We start from the raw sequence: 19,831 nt of genomic DNA on the forward strand, positions 1-19,831 counted from the left end.
ATGATAGACAATTAGCCCACATTAATGATATAGACAACTATAGACAACTAGCCCACATTAATGATATGGACAACTAGCCCACATTAATGATATAGACAACTAGCCCACATTCATGATAGACAATTAGCCCACATTAATGATATAGACAACTATAGACAACTAGCCCACATTAATGATATAGACAACTAGCCCACATTAATGATATGGACAACTAGCCCACATTAATGATATAGACAACTAGCCCACATTAATGATATGGACAACTAGCCCACATTAATGATATAGACAACTAGCCCAGATTCATGATAGACAACTAGCCCACATTAATGATATAGACAACTAGCCCACATTAATGATATAGACAACTAGCTCACATTAATGATATAGACAACTAGCTCACATTAATGATATAGACAACTAGCTCACATTAATGATATAGACAACTAGCTCACATTAATGATATGGACAACTAGCCCACATTAATGATATGGACAACTAGCCCACATTAATGATATAGACAACTAGCCCACATTAATGATATGGACAACTAGCCCAGATTCATGATAGACAACTAGCCCACATTAATGATATAGACAACTAGCCCACATTAATGATATAGACAACTAGCTCACATTAATGATATAGACAACTAGCTCACATTAATGATATAGACAACTAGCTCACATTAATGATATAGACAACTAGCCCACATTAATGATATGGACAACTAGCCCACATTAATGATATAGACAACTAGCTCACATTAATGATATGGACAACTAGCCCACATTAATGATATGGACAACTAGCCCACATTAATGATATAGACAACTAGCCCACATTAATGATATGGACAACTAGCCCACATGAATGATATAGACAACTAGCCCACATTAATGATATAGACAACTAGCTCACATTAATGATATAGACAACTAGCCCACATTAATGATATGGACAACTAGCCCACATTAATGATATGGACAACTAGCCCACATTAATGATATAGACAACTAGCCCACATTAATGATATAGACAACTAGCCCACATTAATGATATGGACAACTAGCCCACATTAATGATATAGACAACTAGCCCACATTAATGATATGGACAAATAGCCCACATTAATGATATAGACAACTAGCCCACATTAATGATATAGACAACTAGCTCACATTAATGATATAGACAACTAGCCCACATTAATGATATGGACAACTAGCCCACATTAATGATATGGACAACTAGCCCACATTAATGATATAGACAACTAGCCCACATTAATGATATAGACAACTAGCCCACATTCATGATAGACAACTAGCCCACATTAATGATATAGACAACTAGCCCACATTAATGATATAGACAACTAGCTCACATTAATGATATAGACAACTAGCCCACATTAATGATATAGACAACTAGCCCACATTAATGATATGGACAACTAGCCCACATTAATGATATGGACAACTAGCCCACATTAATGATATAGACAACTAGCCCACATTAATGATATAGACAACTAGCTCACATTAATGATATAGACAACTAGCCCACATTAATGATATAGACAACTAGCCCACATTAAGGATATAGACAACTAGCCCACATTAATGATATAGACAACTAGCTCACATTAATGATATAGACAACTAGCCCACATGAATGATATAGACAACTAGCCCACATGAATGATATAGACAACTATAGACAACTAGCCCACATGAATGATATAGACAACTAGCCCACATGAATGATATAGACAACTAGCCCACATTAATGATATAGACAACTAGCCCACATGAATGATATAGACAACTAGCCCACATGAATGATATAGACAACTAGCCCACATTTAATGATATAGACAACTAGCCCACATTAATGATATAGACAACTAGCCCACATTTAATGATATAGACAACTAGCCCACATTTAATGATATAGACAACTAGCCCACATTTAATGATATAGACAACTAGCCCACATGAATGATATAGACAACTAGCCCACATGAATGATATAGACAACTAGCCCACATGAATGATATAGACAACTAGCCCACATGAATGATATAGACAACTAGCCCACATTTAATGATATAGACAACTATAGACAACTAGCCCACATTAATGATATAGACAACTAGCCCACATTAATGATATAGACAACTAGCCCACATTAATGATATGGACAACTAGCCCACATTAATGATATGGACAACTAGCCCACATTAATGATAAAGACAACTAGCCCACATTAATGATATAGACAACTAGCCCACATTCATGATAGACAACTAGCCCACATTAATGATATAGACAACTAGCCCACATTCATGATAGACAACTAGCCCAGATTAATGATATAGACAACTAGCCCACATTCATGATAGACAATTAGCCCACATTAATGATATAGACAACTATAGACAACTAGCCCACATTAATGATATAGACAACTAGCCCACTTTAATGATATAGACAACTAGCCCACATTAATGATATGGACAACTAGCCCACATGAATGATATGGACAACTAGCCCACATTAATGATATAGACAACTAGCCCACATTAATGATATAGACAACTAGCCCACATTAATGATATGGACAACTAGCCCACATTAATGATATAGACAACTAGCCCACATTAATGATATGGACAACTAGCCCACATTAATGATATAGACAACTAGCCCACATTAATGATATGGACAACTAGCCCACATTAATGATATAGACAGCTAGCCCACATTAATGATATAGACAACTAGCCCACATTAATGATAAAGACAACTAGCCCACATTAATGATATGGACAACTAGCTCACATTAATGATATAGACAACTAGCCCACATTAATGATATAGACAACTAGCCCACATTAATGATATAGACAACTAGCCCACATTAATGATATGGACAACTAGCCCACATTAATGATATGGACAACTAGCCCACATTAATGATAAAGACAACTAGCCCACATTAATGATATAGACAACTAGCCCACATTCATGATAGACAACTAGCCCACATTAATGATATAGACAACTAGCCCACATTCATGATAGACAACTAGCCCACATTAATGATATAGACAACTAGCCCACATTCATGATAGAGAATTAGCCCACATTAATGATATAGACAACTATAGACAACTAGCCCACATTAATGATATGGACAACTAGCCCACATTAATGATATAGACAACTAGCCCACATTCATGATAGACAATTAGCCCACATTAATGATATAGACAACTATAGACAACTAGCCAACATTAATGATATAGACAACTAGCCCACATTAATGATATGGACAACTAGCCCACATTAATGATATAGACAACTAGCCCACATTAATGATATGGACAACTAGCCCACATTAATGATATAGACAACTAGCCCAGATTCATGATAGACAACTAGCCCACATTAATGATATAGACAACTAGCCCACATTAATGATATAGACAACTAGCTCACATTAATGATATAGACAACTAGCTCACATTAATGATATAGACAACTAGCTCACATTAATGATATAGACAACTAGCCCACATTAATGATATGGACAACTAGCCCACATTAATGATATAGACAACTAGCTCACATTAATGATATAGACAACTAGCTCACATTAATGATATAGACAACTAGCTCACATTAATGATATAGACAACTAGCCCACATTAATGATATAGACAACTAGCCCACATTAATGATATAGACAACTAGCCCACATTAATGATATAGACAACTAGCTCACATTAATGATATAGACAGCTAGCCCACATTAATGATATAGACAACTAGCCCACATTAATGATATAGACAACTAGCCCACATTAATGATATAGACAGCTAGCCCACATTCTACATAGTTTATTGAGCTTGTTTTCTGTCTACATTCAACCACATTATTTGTTGTTGTGACTGATGTTTTTTTCCCAACACTACAGTGGTTAGCACAACCTTGTGACTCATTGAGTTACCCGTTTGTCTTTGTGGTACTTTTGAGAGGAAGCGGGGGAGGGGGAAGGGGCAATGTTAGCTCAGAGTAAGTTCGTTTTTCAACTTTCACTTTGTGGAGTTAACTGAACATACTCAACAGTACATGTATTCTGTTTTCTCTTTGCCCTCTCAATATGTTCACCCTCTCTGACCCTCATGTCTCTGACCCTCATGCCTCTGACCCTCATGTCTCTGACCCTCATGCCTCTGACCCTCATGCCTCTGACCCTCATGTCTCTGATCCTCATGCCTCTGACCCTCATGTCTCTGACCCTCATGCCTCTGACCCTCATGCCTCTGACCCTCATGCCTCTGACCCTCATGCCTCTGACCCTCATGCCTCTGACCCTCATGCCTCTGACCCTCATGCCTCTGATTCTGACAGACTACCATTAGAGGGACCTAACCCTGACCTGGGACATACACTCACAAAGAAAGGGCTATGTGTTTGTATGAGTCTGTGTTAGTGTACGTGCATGTGTGTTTGTGTGTACGTGCATGTGTGTATGGGCAAAAGCCTTGCTGGCACGCAAGGCAAGGTGTTGAGAGTGAAAGTAAGGTAGGTATATGTTACTCAACATTGCAATCAGGGCAGTGGTTCACAGGGGCAGTGAACAGATTAGAACTGAGATACGGACAGGAGGAGAGATGGAGAGAGAATGGATATAGAGGAGAGATACCCACCGTACACACTAAGAGAGGATAGATATAGAGGAGAGATACCCTCAGTACACACTAAGAGAGGGGAGATGGAGAGAGGATGGATATAGAGGAGAGGTACCCACAGTACACACTAAGAGAGGAGAGATGGAGAGAGGATGGATAAAGAGGAGAGATACCCACAGTACACACTAAGAGAGGAGAGATGGAGAGAGGATGGATAAAGAGGAGAGATACACACAGTACACACTAAGAGAGGAGAGATGGAGAGAGGATGGATAAAGAGGAGAGATACACACAGTACACACTAAGAGAGGAGAGATGAAGAGAGGATGGATATAGAGGAGAGATGGAGAGAGGATGGATATAGCAGAAGGAGGGGAAATGGAGAAAAGGAGGAGAAAGAATAAAATAAGAGATGAGAAGAAGAGAGGACAGGACAGGAGAGAGTGGCAGGAGGGACAGAGGGATGGAGAGGCGTTGGATTTCTGCTAGATAGGGCGAGCTGCAAATTCCAAATGTGGCTACATTGTAAAAATTCATGAAAACCAAAAAAAAGGCCTTAGGAGTTTGGTTAAGGTTGGATCAAGGTTAGAGTTAGGGTTCAAGTCAGATTTGATGAGGATAAACACTGACCAGCGATAGAGAGTGAAATCTCAAGGGTACGGAGGTCCAACCAAACTCTTAACAGAGACGCAGCCTACTGGTTTATGACAAAAGTGTCCACTTTTCATTTAAAATGTGTCATTTTGGCACATAATTTGCCTCCATAGTAACAGGCACACCTACACAATTGCACATACACACCCACATGTTTCTCTGAAATGCCCACAGAATGCCTGTTCTGGTAGTACCATATCCTGTTTTTTTTGAGACCCTATGACTAAGCAGAAAGCCTTAAACAACACACACACACACACACACACACACACACACACACACACACACACACACACACACACACACACACACACACACACACACACGTTTCTTGGAAACGTCTCAGTTCTGGTAAAACAGCAGTAGAGGGTGTGGTCACTAGTTTGAGGCACCGTTAAAGCTGACTGAAGAGTTGGATCTGAGATCATTGTTTGTCTTCACCTCCAACTAACCAGAGTTACATTCAGAACTGGAGCTGATGAACTACAGAACAGCTTTTCTAAGAACATCCAGGAAAAAGAGAAGGAAAACGGTAAGAACGTTTATTCACAAATGTATTTACAAATATTTCTAAGTTAAAATGTAAACATATTTCTAGCAGCAACACCATAAAGATTTAATAGCAATGCCATGGAAACAATACATTTTAAATGGACTTTTACTCAGAAATGCAAAAACACAACTTTTACTGTTGAACGGCAAAGAAATGATGAGACAACTTGTCGTTCCCATGTCTGTCCTTACTGAGATTAAATGACTAGACCACAAAATGGCGTAATGATACAACTTCACTCTATCACTGATAAAAAAATAAAAGTGAAAGTGAAACACTTTAACCCGACCCCTCTGAGTACGTGCCGCACTGGGCACCTGGGGAGCAGTTGTTGTGGGGGGGGTTAACTGCCTTGCTTCACCTTGTCGGGTCGTGGATTAGGACTACACTCTTAGAAAAAAGGCTTTCATAAGATTGTTTCGGTTTTCGCTTCAGCAGAACCAATTTTGTTTCCAGATAGAACCCTTTTGGGTTCCATACAGAAAAATATGTGGAAAGGGTTCCACCTGGAACCAAAAGGGTTCTACATGAAACCTAAAATAGTTATTCAAAGGGTTCTCCTATGGGGACAGCCGAAGAACCATTTAAGGTTCTAGATAGCACCTTTTTTTTCTAAGAGTATCAACCTTCAGGTTACCGGCCCTACACTCTAAACAATAGGCTTCCTGCCGCCCCAACACTCTAACCACTAGGCCTCCTGCCGCCCCAACACTCTAACCACTAGTCTACCTGCCGCCCCAACACTCTAACCACTAGGCCACCTGCCGCCCCAACACTCTAACCACTAGGCCTCCTGCCGCCCCAAACACTCTAACCACTAGGCCTCCTGCCGCCCCAACACTCTAACCACTAGGCCTCCTGCCGCCCCAACATTCTAACCACTAGGCCACCTGCCGCCCCAACACTCTAACCACTAGGCCACCTGCCGCCCCAACACTCTAACCACTAGGCCTCCTGCCGCCCCAACACTCTAACCACTAGGCCTCCTGCCGCACCAACACTCTAACCACTCGGCCACCTGCCGCCCCAACACTCTAACCACTAGGCCACCTGCCGCCCCAACACTCTAACCACTAGGCCTCCTGCCGCACCAACACTCTAACCACTCGGCCACCTGCCGCCCCAACACTCTAACCACTAGGCCACCTGCCGCCCCAACATTCTAACCACTAGGCCACCTGCCGCCCCAACATTCTAACCACTAGGCCTCCTGCCGCCCCAACACTCTAACCACTAGGCCACCTGCTTCCCCAACACTCTAACCACTAGGCCTCCTGCCGCCCAAACACTCTAACCACTAGGCCACCTGCCGCCCCAACACTCTACCCACTAGGCCACCTGCCGCCCCAACACTCTAACCACTAGGCCACCTGCCGCCCCAACACTCTAACCACTAGGCCTTCTGCCGCCCCAACACTCTAACCACTAGGCCTCCTGCCGCCCCAACACTCTAACCACTAGGCCTCCTGCCGCCCCAACACTCTAACCACTAGGCCTCCTGCCGCCCCAACACTCTAACCACTAGGCCTCCTGCCGCACCAACACTCTAACCACTAGGCCTCCTGCCGCCCCAACATTCTAACCACTAGGCCTCCTGCCGCCCCAACACTCTAACCACTAGGCCTCCTGCCGCCCCAACACTCTAACCACTAGGCCTCCTGCCGCCCCAACACTCTAACCACTAGGCCTCCTGCCGCCCCAACACTCTAACCACTAGGCCTCCTGCCGCCCCAACACTCTAACCACTAGGCCTCCTGCCGCCCCAACACTCTAACCACTAGGCCTCCTGCCGCCCCAACACTCTAACCACTAGGCCTCCTGCCGCCCCAACACTCTAACCACTAGGCCTCCTGCCGCCCCAACACTCTAACCACTAGGCCTCCTGCCGCCCCAACATTCTAACCACTAGGCTTCCTGCCGCCCCAACACTCTAACCACTAGGCTTCCTACCGCCCCAACACTCTAACCACTAGTCCACCTGCCGCCCAAACACTCTACCCACTAGGCCACCTGCCGCCCCAACACTCTAACCACTAGGCCACCTGCCGCCCCAACACTCTAACCATTAGGCCTCCTGCCGCCCCAACACTCTAACCACTAGGCCTCCTGCCGCCCCAACACTCTACCCACTAGGCCTCCTGCCGCCCCAACATTCTAACCACTAGGCCTCCTGCCGCCCCAACACTCTAACCACTAGGCCTCCTGCCGCCCCAACACTCTAACCACTAGGCCTCCTGCCGCCCCAACACTCTAACCACTAGGCCACCTGCCGCCCCAACACTCTAACCACTAGGCCTCCTGCCACCCCAACACTCTAACCACTAGGCCTCCTGCCGCCCCAACACTCTAACCACTAGGCCTCCTGCCGCCCCAACACTCTAACCACTAGGCCTCCTGCCGCCCCAACATTCTAACCACTAGGCCTCCTGCCGCCCCAACACTCTAACCACTAGGCCTCCTGCCACCCCAACACTCTAACCACTAGGCCTCCTACCGCCCCAACATTCTAACCACTAGGCCTCCTGCCGCCCCAACACTCTAACCACTGGGCCTCCTGCCGCCCCAACACTCTAACCACTAGGCCTCCTGCCGCCCCAACACTCTAACCACTAGGCCTCCTTCCGCCCCAACACTCTAACCACTAGGCCTCCTGCCGCCCCAACACTCTAACCACTAGGCCTCCTTCCGCCCCAACACTCTAACCACTAGGCCTCCTGCCGCCCCAACACTCTAACCATTAGGCCTCTTGACGTCCTGTAGTTGTTATATTAAAACAAGGGAAGCAAGGTCTCAGTGCTAGAGTCAAACAATGTTTACTGAAAGGCAGCTGTTGCAGTTCCAGCTGTTGCAGGTATTCAATGGGTTTATGGGCATTTACAAATGTATTGAAAAAGGCCTTTAAAAAAAAAGACTAAAATACCATTAATGTTCCCTATGACACACAAATACACCATTTGTAAAACATTTGCTGAGCTGGATGTGCGTGTCTGAAAGCAGAATAACTGCATGTAAAAGCAACTACTAATGCAGACACTCTACAGTCTAAGTGTTGTTTGATAATCCACTCTGTTTGTGTTGAACATTCCACCTAAATCTATATACATTTAACAATTTTCACCACATTTGACCTTTTGACCTGTTGAAAATGGTGTTAGAAATCCAAAATGACCTTGTATCACAGCAAACATGTTTTATCAAGCATTGATGAAAGTCTGTAATAAGCAGAAATAAATCCCAGCACTTTTTCCAGGTTGACTGGTCTACTATAAGATTACTAAGGGATTAAGTTTCAATTTGATCTGTCCTCATGGTACCAGTAGAGAATGATGAGGGAGACAGCTGTCCTCATGGTATCAGTAGAGAATGATGAGGAAGACAACTGTCCTCATGGTACCAGTAGAGAGAGATGAGGGAGACAGCTGTCCTCATGGTACCAGTAGAGATGAGGGAGACAGCTGTCCTCATGGTACCATTAGAGAATGATGAGGGAGACAACTGTCCTCATGGTACCAGTAGAGAATGATGAGGGAGACAACTGTCCTCATGGTACCAGTAGAGAGAGATGAGGGAGACAACTGTCCTCATGGTACCAGTAGAGAGATGAGGGAGACAGCTGTCCTCATGGTACCAGTAGAGAGATGAGGGAGACAACTGTTCTCATGGTACCAGTAGAGAGATGAGGGAGACACCTGTCCTCATGGTACCAGTAGAGAGATGAGGGAGTCAGCTGTCCTCATGATACCAGTAGAGAATGATGAGGGAGACAGCTGTCCTCATGGTACCAGTAGAGAGATGAGGGAGACAGCTGTCCTCATGGTACCAGTAGAGAGATGAGGGAGGCAGCTGTTCTCATGGTACCAGTAGAGAGATGAGGGAAGCAGCTATCCTCATGGTACCAGTAGAGAGATGAGGGAGACAGCTGTCCTCATGATACCAGTAGATAATGATGAGAGAGACAGCTGTCCTCATGGTACCAGTAGAGAATGATGAGGGAGACAGCTGTCCTCATAGTACCATTAGAGAATGATGAGGGAGACAACTGTCCTCATGGTACCAGTAGAGAGAGATGAGGGAGACAACTGTCCTCATGATACCAGTAGAGAATGATGAGGGAGACAGCTGTCCTCATGATACCAGTAGAGAATGATGAGGGAGACAGCTGTCCTCATGGTACCAGTAGAGAGATGAGGGAGACAGCTGTCCTCATGGTACCAGTAGAGAGATGAGGGAGGCAGCTGTTCTCATGGTACCAGTAGAGAGATGAGGGAGACAGCTGTCCTCATGGTACCAGTAGAGAATGATGAGGGAGACAACTGTCCTCATGGTACCAGTAGAGAGATGAGGGAGGCAGCTATCCTCATGGTACCAGTAGAGAGATGAGGGAGACAGCTGTCCTCATGGTACCAGTAGAGAATGATGAGGGAGACAGCTGTCCTCATGGTACCAGTAGAGAATGATGAGGGAGACAGCTGTCCTCATGGTACCAGTAGAGAATGATGAGAGAGACAGCTGTCCTCATGGTACCAGTAGAGAATGATGAGGGAGACAGCTGTCCTCATAGTACCATTAGAGAATGATGAGGGAGACAACTGTCCTCATGGTACCAGTAGAGAGAGATGAGGGAGACAACTGTCCTCATGGTACCAGTAGAGAGATGAGGGAGACAGCTGTCCTCATGGTACCAGTTGAGAGATGAGGGAGACAACTGTTCTCATGGTACCAGTAGAGAGATGAGGGAGACAACTGTCCTCATGGTACCAGTAGAGAGATGAGGGAGTCAGCTGTCCTCATGATACCAGTAGAGAATGATGAGGGAGACAGCTGTCCTCATGGTACCAGTAGAGAGATGAGGGAGACAGCTGTTCTCATGGTACCAGTAGAGAGATGAGGGAGACAGCTGTCCTCATGGTACCAGTAGAGAGATGAGGGAGACAGCTGTTCTCATGGTACCAGTAGAGAGATGAGGGAGACAGCTGTCCTCATGGTACCAGTAGAGAATGATGAGGGAGACAACTGTCCTCATGGTACCAGTAGAGAGATGAGGGAGGCAGCTATCCTCATGGTACCAGTAGAGAGATGAGGGAGACAGCTGTCCTCATGGTACCAGTAGAGAATGATGAGGGAGACAGCTGTCCTCATGGTACCAGTAGAGAATGATGAGAGAGACAGCTGTCCTCATGGTACCAGTAGAGAATGATGAGAGAGACAGCTGTCCTCATGGTACCAGTAGAGAGATGAGGGAGACAGCTGTTCTCATGGTACCAGTAGAGAGATGAGGGAGACAGCTGTCCTCATGGTACCAGTAGAGAGATGAGGGAGACAGCTGTTCTCATGGTACCAGTAGAGAGATGAGGGAGACAGCTGTCCTCATGGTACCAGTAGAGAATGATGAGGGAGACAACTGTCCTCATGGTACCAGTAGAGAGATGAGGGAGGCAGCTATCCTCATGGTACCAGTAGAGAGATGAGGGAGACAGCTGTCCTCATGGTACCAGTAGAGAATGATGAGGGAGACAGCTGTCCTCATGGTACCAGTAGAGAATGATGAGAGAGACAGCTGTCCTCATGGTACCAGTAGAGAGATGAGGGAGACAACTGTTCTCATGGTACCAGTAGAGAGAGATGAGGGAGACAACTGTCCTCATGGTACCAGTAGAGAGATGAGGGAGACAGCTGTTCTCATGGTACCAGTAGAGAGATGAGGGAGGCAGCTGTCCTCATGGTACCAGTAGAGAATGATGAGGGAGACAACTGTCCTCATGGTACCAGTAGAGAGATGAGGGAGGCAGCTATCCTCATGGTACCAGTAGAGAGATGAGGGAGACAGCTGTCCTCATGGTACCAGTAGAGAATGATGAGGGAGACAGCTGTCCTCATGGTACCAGTAGAGAATGATGAGAGAGACAGCTGTCCTCATGGTACCAGTAGAGAGATGAGGGAGACAACTGTTCTCATGGTACCAGTAGAGAGAGATGAGGGAGACAACTGTCCTCATGGTACCAGTAGAGAGATGAGGGAGACAGCTGTCCTCATGGTACCAGTAGAGAGATGAGGGAGACAACTGTTCTCATGGTACCAGTAGAGAGATGAGGGAGACAACTGTCCTCATGGTACCAGTAGAGAGAGATGAGGGAGACAGCTGTCCTCATGGTACCAGTAGAGAGATGAGGGAGGCAGCTATCCTCATGGTACCAGTAGAGAGATGAGGGAGACAGATGTCCTCATGGTACCAGTAGAGAATGATGAGGGAGACAGCTGTCCTCATGGTACCAGTAGAGAATGATGAGAGAGACAGCTGTCCTCATGGTACCAGTAGAGAGATGAGGGAGACAACTGTTCTCATGGTACCAGTAGAGAGAGATGAGGGAGACAACTGTCCTCATGGTACCAGTAGAAAGATGAGGGAAACAGCTGTTCTCATGGTACCAGTAGAGAGATGAGGGAGACAGCTGTCCTCATGGTACCAGTAGAGAATGATGAGGGAGACAACTGTCCTCATGGTACCAGTAGAGAGATGAGGGAGGCAGCTATTCTCATGGTACCAGTAGAGAGATGAGGGAGACAGCTGTCCTCATGGTACCAGTAGAGAATGATGAGGGAGACAGCTGTCCTCATGGTACCAGTAGAGAATGATGAGGGAGACAGCTGTCCTCATGGTACCAGTAGAGAATGATGAGAGAGACAGCTGTCCTCATGGTACCAGTAGAGAGATGAGGGAGACAACTGTTCTCATGGTACCAGTAGAGAGAGATGAGGGAGACAACTGTCCTCATGGTACCAGTAGAGAGATGAGGGAGACAGCTGTCCTCATGGTACCAGTAGAGAGATGAGGGAGACAACTGTTCTCATGGTACCAGTAGAGAGATGAGGGAGACAACTGTCCTCATGGTACCAGTAGAGAGATGAGGGAGTCAGCTCTCCTCATGATACCAGTAGAGAATGATGAGGGAGACAGCTGTCCTCATGGTACCAGTAGAGAGATGAGGGAGACAGCTGTCATCATGGTACGAGTAGAGAGATGAGGGAGGCAGCTGTTCTCATGGTACCAGTAGAGAGATGAGGGAGACAGCTGTCCTCATGGTACCAGTAGAGAATGATTAGGGAGACAACTGTCCTCATGGTACCAGTAGAGAGATGAGGGAGGCAGCTATCCTCATGGTACCAGTAGAGAGATGAGGGAGAGAGCTGTCCTCATGGTACCAGTAGAGAATGATGAGGGAGACAGCTGTCCTCATGGTACCAGTAGAGAATGATGAGGGAGACAGCTGTCCTCATGGTACCAGTAGAGAATGATGAGAGAGACAGCTGTCCTCATGGTACCAGTAGAGAATGATGAGGGAGACAGCTGTCCTCATAGTACCATTAGAGAATGATGAGGGAGACAGCTGTCCTCATAGTACCAGTAGAGAATGATGAGGGAGACAGCTGTTCTCATGGTACCAGTAGAGAATGATGAGGGAGACAGCTGTCCTCATGGTACCAGTAGAGAGATGAGGGAGACAGCTGTCCTCATAGTGCCAGTAGAGAATGATGAGGGAGACAGCTGTCCTCATAGTACCAGTAGAGAGATGAGGGAGACAGCTGTCCTCATAGTGCCAGTAGAGAATGATGAGGGAGACAGCTGTCCTCATAGTACCAGTAGAGAATGATGAGGGAGACAGCTGTCCTCATAGTACCAGTAGAGAGATGAGGGAGACAGCTGTCCTCATAGTACCAGTAGAGAATGATGAGGGAGACAGCTGTCCTCATAGTACCAGTAGAGAGATGAGGGAGACAGCTGTCCTCATAGTACCAGTAGAGAGATGAGGGAGACAGCTGTCCTCATGGTACCAGTAGAGAGATGAGGGAGACAGCTGTCCTCATGGTACCAGTAGAGAGATGAGGGAGACAGCTGTCCTCATGGTACCAGTAGAGAGATGAGGGAGACAGCTGTCCTCATGGTACCAGTAGAGAGATGAGGGAGACAGCTGTCCTCATGGTACCAGTAGAGAGATGAGGGAGACAGCTGTCCTCATGGTACCAGTAGAGAGATGAGGGAGACAGCTGTCCTCATGGTACCAGTAGAGAGATGAGGGAGACAGCTGTCCTCATGGTACCAGTAGAGAGATGAGGGAGACAGCTGTCCTCATAGTACCAGTAGAGAGATGAGGGAGACAGCTGTCCTCATAGTACCAGTAGAGAGATGAGGGAGACAGCTGTCCTCATAGTACCAGTAGAGAGATGAGGGAGACAGCTGTCCTCATGGTACCAGTAGAGAGATGAGGGAGACAGCTGTCCTCATGGTACCAGTAGAGAGAGAACATTTTTACATGTTCTTTTTATATTTGTAAATCGACCAATGAAATCAAACCACAACCATCCATGATTATAGACACCTGTGTGTGTCCTTTCAAACTATATAAACTATTATAAACTGGGTGGTTCGAGCCTGAATGCTGATTGGTGGTATATCAGACCATATAACATGGGTATGATTCCAAATATATTTGTACTGTACTAATTACATTGGTAACCAGTTTATAATAGGCGCGTTGTGCCGAAGAACAGCCCTTAGACGTGGTATATTGGCCATATACCACACCCCCTCACGCCTTGTTGATAAGGTACCCGCAGTGTTTGTCATTATAACCTGATGAAGACAGCTTGTCTGTCCAAACGTTGGTTATTCGTTGGTTATTCCATTATTGCATCTGAGCTCCTAGAGTGTGCTGCTCTCCTGTGCCAACTTTCCATCTCATTGTCTCTCATTGTCTTTGGCTTGATAGAAAGCAATAGAGTTGGATAGAGCACAAACAGTTCTGGGACCAGGCTAGGCAACTACAGTATGTAGTGATCAATGGAGTTGGAAAGAATATCAACAGATCTGGGACCAGACTAGGGAACTACAAAGTTACATTTGAAAATGTTGTTTAATTTGTTATTTCATTTTTAACATTTTGTTTAACCAGGAGACGTCAGCGTTGTGTAATAGTGAAACCCAATCAAATCGGAGGGCCTGTTGTCCGGACCTCTGGCAGTCTCTATGGGGGTACGACAAGGTTCAATTCTCGGGCCGACTCGCTTCTCTGTATATATCAACGATGCCGCTCTTGCTGCGGGTGATTCCCTGATCCATCTCTACGCAGACGACACCATTCTGTATACATCTGGCCCTTCTTTGGACACTGTGTTAACCAACCTCCAAACGAGCTTTAATGCCATACAACACTCCTTCCGTGGCCTCCAACTGCTCTTAAACGCTAATGAAACCAAATGCATGCTTTTCAACCGTTCGCTGCCCACACCCGCCCGCCCGACTAGCATCACTACCCTGGACGGTTCTGACCTAGAATACGTGGACAACTACAAATACCTAGGTGTCTGGTTAGACTGCAAACTCTCCTTCCAGACTCATATCAAACATCTCCAATTCAAAATCAAATCTAGAATCGGCTTTCTATTTTGCAACAAAGCCTCCTTCACTCACGCCGCAAAACTTACCCTAGTAAAACTGACTATCCTACTGATTCTTGACTTTGGCGATGTCATCTACAAAATAGCTTCCAACACTCTACTTAGCAAATTGGATGTAGTCTATCACAGTGCCATCCGTTTTGTTACCAAAGCCCCTTATACCACCCACCACTGCGACCTGTATGCTCTAGTCGGCTGGTCCTCGCTACATATTCGTCGCCAGACCCACTGGCTCCAGGTCATCTATAAGTCTTTGCTAGGTAAAGCTCCGCCTTATCTCAGCTCACTGGTCATGATAACAACACCCACCCGTAGCACGCGCTCCAGCAGGTATATCTCACTGGTCATCTCCAAAGCCAACACCTCCTTTGGCCGCCTTTTCTTCCGGTTCTCTGCTGCCAGTGACTGGAGCGAATTGCAAAAATTGCTGAAGCTGGAGACTTACGATTCCCTCACTAACTTTAAGCATCAGCTATCTGAGCAGCTAACCGATCGCTGCAGCTGTACATAGTCCATCTGTAAATAGCCCACTCAATCTACCTACCTCATCCCCATATTGTTTTATTTACTTTTCTGCTCTTTTGCACACCAGTATCACTACTTGCACACCTTCATCTGCTCATCATCATCTGCTCATCTACCACTCCAGTGTTAATCTGCTAAAATGTAATTACTCTGCTACTATGGCCTATTTATTGCCTTACCTCCTCATGCCATTTTCACACACTGTATATAGACTTTTTCTCTATTGTGTTATTGACTGTACGCTTGTTTATTCCATGTGTAACTCTGTGTTGTTGTGCCTGTCCTGAGGTGAATGATTTCTCTCGTTGGCTAGAAATGACTAGTTACTAAACTTAGACTATAAGGTGCAGCACATAGCATCACCTCTCACAGTCACAACAGGGGACAACAATTAACAGATCGTTGCAACCACACTAAAGTTGACTTCAGTATTCAATATTCTCGAAGAAGTTAACTACCTTAGTAATTAATTTCTTGATATCTTCTTTTGATTACTTGTGTATTGGCATTGTATTTTGCGTGGCCTTCTACTGCACTGTTGGAGCCAGTAACATAATTTTTTTTGTACAATTACATTGTCAGGGAATGTACTTCGTTTTACAACAGTTATACCACATAGCATCACTCAATTATAGTTACTATTATTGCATTTTTGGGGGATTACTCTTTTTTTATAGGTATAAAAAAAGGTATCTGCGATAACCTACAGGACAGTAGATCTCCAGGAAGAGGGTTGGACTGAAAACCTACAGGACAGTAGATCTCCAGGAAGAGGGCTGGGCTGCCCTGGTCTACAGGTTTTCCATCTTCCCTTGTACTTGATTGATGAATTAAGGTCACTAATTAGTAAGGAACTGTCCCCACCTGGTTGTCTAGGTCTTAATTGAAAGGACAAAACAAAAACCTGCAGACATTAGGCCCTCCATGAGTTTTACGCCCCTGGTTAACATTGTTTGAAGTGAAATAGCTGAGAAGAAATTCTAATTTAATTTGTGGACTTTGTTATTTGTAGTGAGATCATCATCTAATTCCATGTTTTGATTGGCCACTGTAACAGATATGGGACGAAGAAGAGGGACTCTGAAGATTCTGTTCCTGTTGACACTCTGTCTGCAAGCCTTCACTGGCCAATGCCAAGGTACACACACAGACACACACACACACACACACACACACACACACACACACACACACACACACACACACACACACACACACACACACACACACACACACACACACACACACACACACACACAGACACAGACACAGACACAGACACAGACACAGACACAGACACAGACACACACACACCAGGGCCATGCAGGGGGCAGGTGCTCAAAATGAAAAAAAAGGGCGAAATCTAGAAAATACCACATGCCTCTGTAGAGTAAACTTTAACATTTTTAAATAGGCCTATTGATGTATGCAACACACTCATCATTACAAACTAGTTCAGTGCCTCCTGAAGACATGATTGACATGGGGAAAAGAAGGTGGGCTATCAGCTGATCATTGACGTTGATGATTGATGTTCATCTGCTGGTTAGCTATATTTATTTTACTGATTGTAATTTATCTTAGTTTTTTCTTACCCTCTCTGCTCCTATCAGCCAATCAGACTGAATATGGATGATGTAGGCTAAATCAAGTATTATCAAGTGTTAAATAAATGTTAAGGTCTCTCAAGCTGGGCGTCTCCTTACAGGTCAGACTGGGAAACAGGCGCAACCAGCGGACGGGGTGGGGGGTGCTGAACTTGACGACAACTTGCTAGCAGTGGGTTCTGAACAAGTATAACAAATAATATTAGGGTGTAAATTATACCACTACCCAAAAGGGTGATTTAGAGACTGGAAGGACAAAGGGGCATGTGCTCTGCACGGTTAGAATCTGACACACACACACATTTCATTAGGTTTTCATCAAGACAATCACTATCAACTCAAGCACTTCTTGTCTGTTTTCACAGATGCAGGCCATCCCTCTGAACTGAGGATTGTTCTGGTGGGGAAGACTGGATCAGGGAAGAGTTCAACAGGAAACACCATCCTGGGGAGAAAGGTGTTTAGAGAAGACCTCTCCCCTAAGTCTGTCACTGATCACTGTGAGAAACAGAGTGGAGAGGTGGATGGGAGGAAGATTGATGTCATCGACACCCCAGGGCTCTATGACACAACAATGTCTAAAGAAGAGATGAAAAGTGAAATAGAAAAGGCCATCTACATGTCAGTTCCAGGACCCCACGCCTTCCTGCTGGTGATCAGACTGGGGAGGTTCACAGAGGAGGAGAGGAACACTGTGAAGTGGATCCAGGAGAACTTTGGAGAAGAAGCCTCAAAGTACACCCTCATTCTGTTCACCGGTGGAGACCAGCTGGAGGACAAATCAATGGTGGACTTTCTAAGTGAGAGTGAGGAGCTTATGAAACTCGTCAAGGTCTTTAAGGGAAGAAATCATGTCTTCAATAATAAAAAGAAGAATGACAACACTCAGGTCCCAGAGCTGCTGAAGAAGATAGATGAGATGGTGATGAAGAATGGAGGACAACACTACACCAATGAGATGTACCAGGAGGTCCAGAGGAAGATCAAAGAAGAGGAGGAGAGGAAGAAACAGGAGGAGAAGGAGAGAGAGGAGGAGGCGAAGAAGAAACAGGAGGCGGAGATCAGAAAATGGGCAGAGAAGGCAAGAGAGGAGGAGAGGAAGAGACAGGAGGAGAAGCAGAAACAGGAGGAGGAGATCAGAAAACGGTTAGAGAAGATGAGAGAGGAGGAGAGGACGAGACAGGAGGTGGAGAAGAGAAAGGAGGAGAAGAAGAAACATGAAGAGGAGATCAGAAGACAGGTAGCGAAGGCGAGAGAGGAGGAGAGGACGAGACATCAGAGGACGAGACATCAGAGGACGAGGAAGTCGTCGTCGAATGGCTTTTTGGGATTGTTAGCAACTGTTTTCACAGCGGTGGTAGCAGGACCATTAGCAATTCCAGTTGGAGCTGCTGTACTTGCAAATGAAGTAGCTGAACATTTAGACGATTCTGATTAAATGAGAAAGAGGAGGCAGTGTGAAGTACCACTCTCTTCCTCATCTTAATGTCAAGTAGTAGCAGAAGATTAATACTGTACAATGACAACCATCAGGGATTGTTCAACACTTTCTAATATGGTCAGTTATTTACCATGTTTATCATTCAAAGGCTCAGGGATAGTAACATACTGTAGGATGACATTTATAATTCAACAAAAACAAAGACAGAAATATCTAAAATCATGTTTCATTAACTCAGAGATAGATAATAAGTTAGAATGGGTAAAGACATTCTAGGTTTCTGGATATCTACAGTATTGCTGTATCTACCCTTCTTCCCTGGTCTGTGTTCTCCCTCTGTCCTCCCTCTACCCCCCCTCCCTGGTCTGTGTTCTCCCTCTAGCCTCCCTCCCTGGTCTGTGTTCTCCCTCTACCCTCCCTCCCTGGTCTGTGTACTCCCTCTACCCTCCCTCTTCTCTTCCTCACTGGTCTGTGTTCTCCCTACCCTCCCTCTCTGGTCTGTGTTCTCCCTCTGTCCTCCCCCCTGGTCTGTGTTCTCCCTCTGTCCTCCCTCTTCTCTTCCTCCCTGGTGTGTGTTCTCCCTACCCTCCCTCTCTGGTCTGTGTACTCCCTCTACCCTCCCTCCCTGGTGTGTGTTCTCCCTCTGTCCTCCCTCCCTGGTCTGTGTACTCCCTCTACCCTCCCCCCTGGTCTGTGTTCTCCCTCTGTCCTCCCTCTTCTCTTCCTCCCTGGTGTGTGTTCTCCCTACCCTCCCTCTCTGGTCTGTGTACTCCCTCTACCCTCCCTCCCTGGTCTGTGTTCTCCCTCTGTCCTCCCTCCCTGGTCTGTGTACTCCCTCTACCCTCCCCCCTGGTCTGTGTTCTCCCTCTGTCCTCCCTCTTCTCTTCCTCCCTGGTGT

The 19,831-nt window shown here is 45.7% G+C and overlaps 1 protein-coding gene across 4 annotated transcripts; it reads left to right on the forward strand.

The window, feature by feature from the left end:
* Nucleotides 1-5,705: 5,705 nt before the first annotated feature.
* LOC129845413 (GTPase IMAP family member 7-like) lies at nt 5,706-19,478 on the forward strand. 4 transcript variants are annotated; one of them, XM_055913332.1, is made up of 5 exons: nt 5,706-5,886; nt 14,856-14,935; nt 16,563-16,682; nt 16,943-17,023; nt 17,858-19,478. In XM_055913332.1, the coding sequence occupies exons 4-5, from the start codon at nt 16,945-16,947 to the stop codon at nt 18,928-18,930; spliced, it is 1,152 nt and encodes a 383-aa protein (XP_055769307.1). In that variant the 5' UTR covers nt 5,706-5,886; nt 14,856-14,935; nt 16,563-16,682; nt 16,943-16,944; the 3' UTR covers nt 18,931-19,478. The 4 variants fall into 4 exon arrangements, with proteins under 4 accessions (XP_055769307.1, XP_055769309.1, XP_055769306.1 ...); XM_055913334.1 differs by lacking the exon at nt 14,856-14,935 and having other exon boundaries at nt 16,563-16,720; XM_055913331.1 differs by lacking the exon at nt 14,856-14,935.
* Nucleotides 19,479-19,831: the final 353 nt, after the last annotated feature.

The sequence above is a fragment of the Salvelinus fontinalis genome, unplaced genomic scaffold, assembly GCF_029448725.1.
Source record: "Salvelinus fontinalis isolate EN_2023a unplaced genomic scaffold, ASM2944872v1 scaffold_0300, whole genome shotgun sequence".
NCBI classification, from domain to species: domain Eukaryota; kingdom Metazoa; phylum Chordata; class Actinopteri; order Salmoniformes; family Salmonidae; genus Salvelinus; species Salvelinus fontinalis.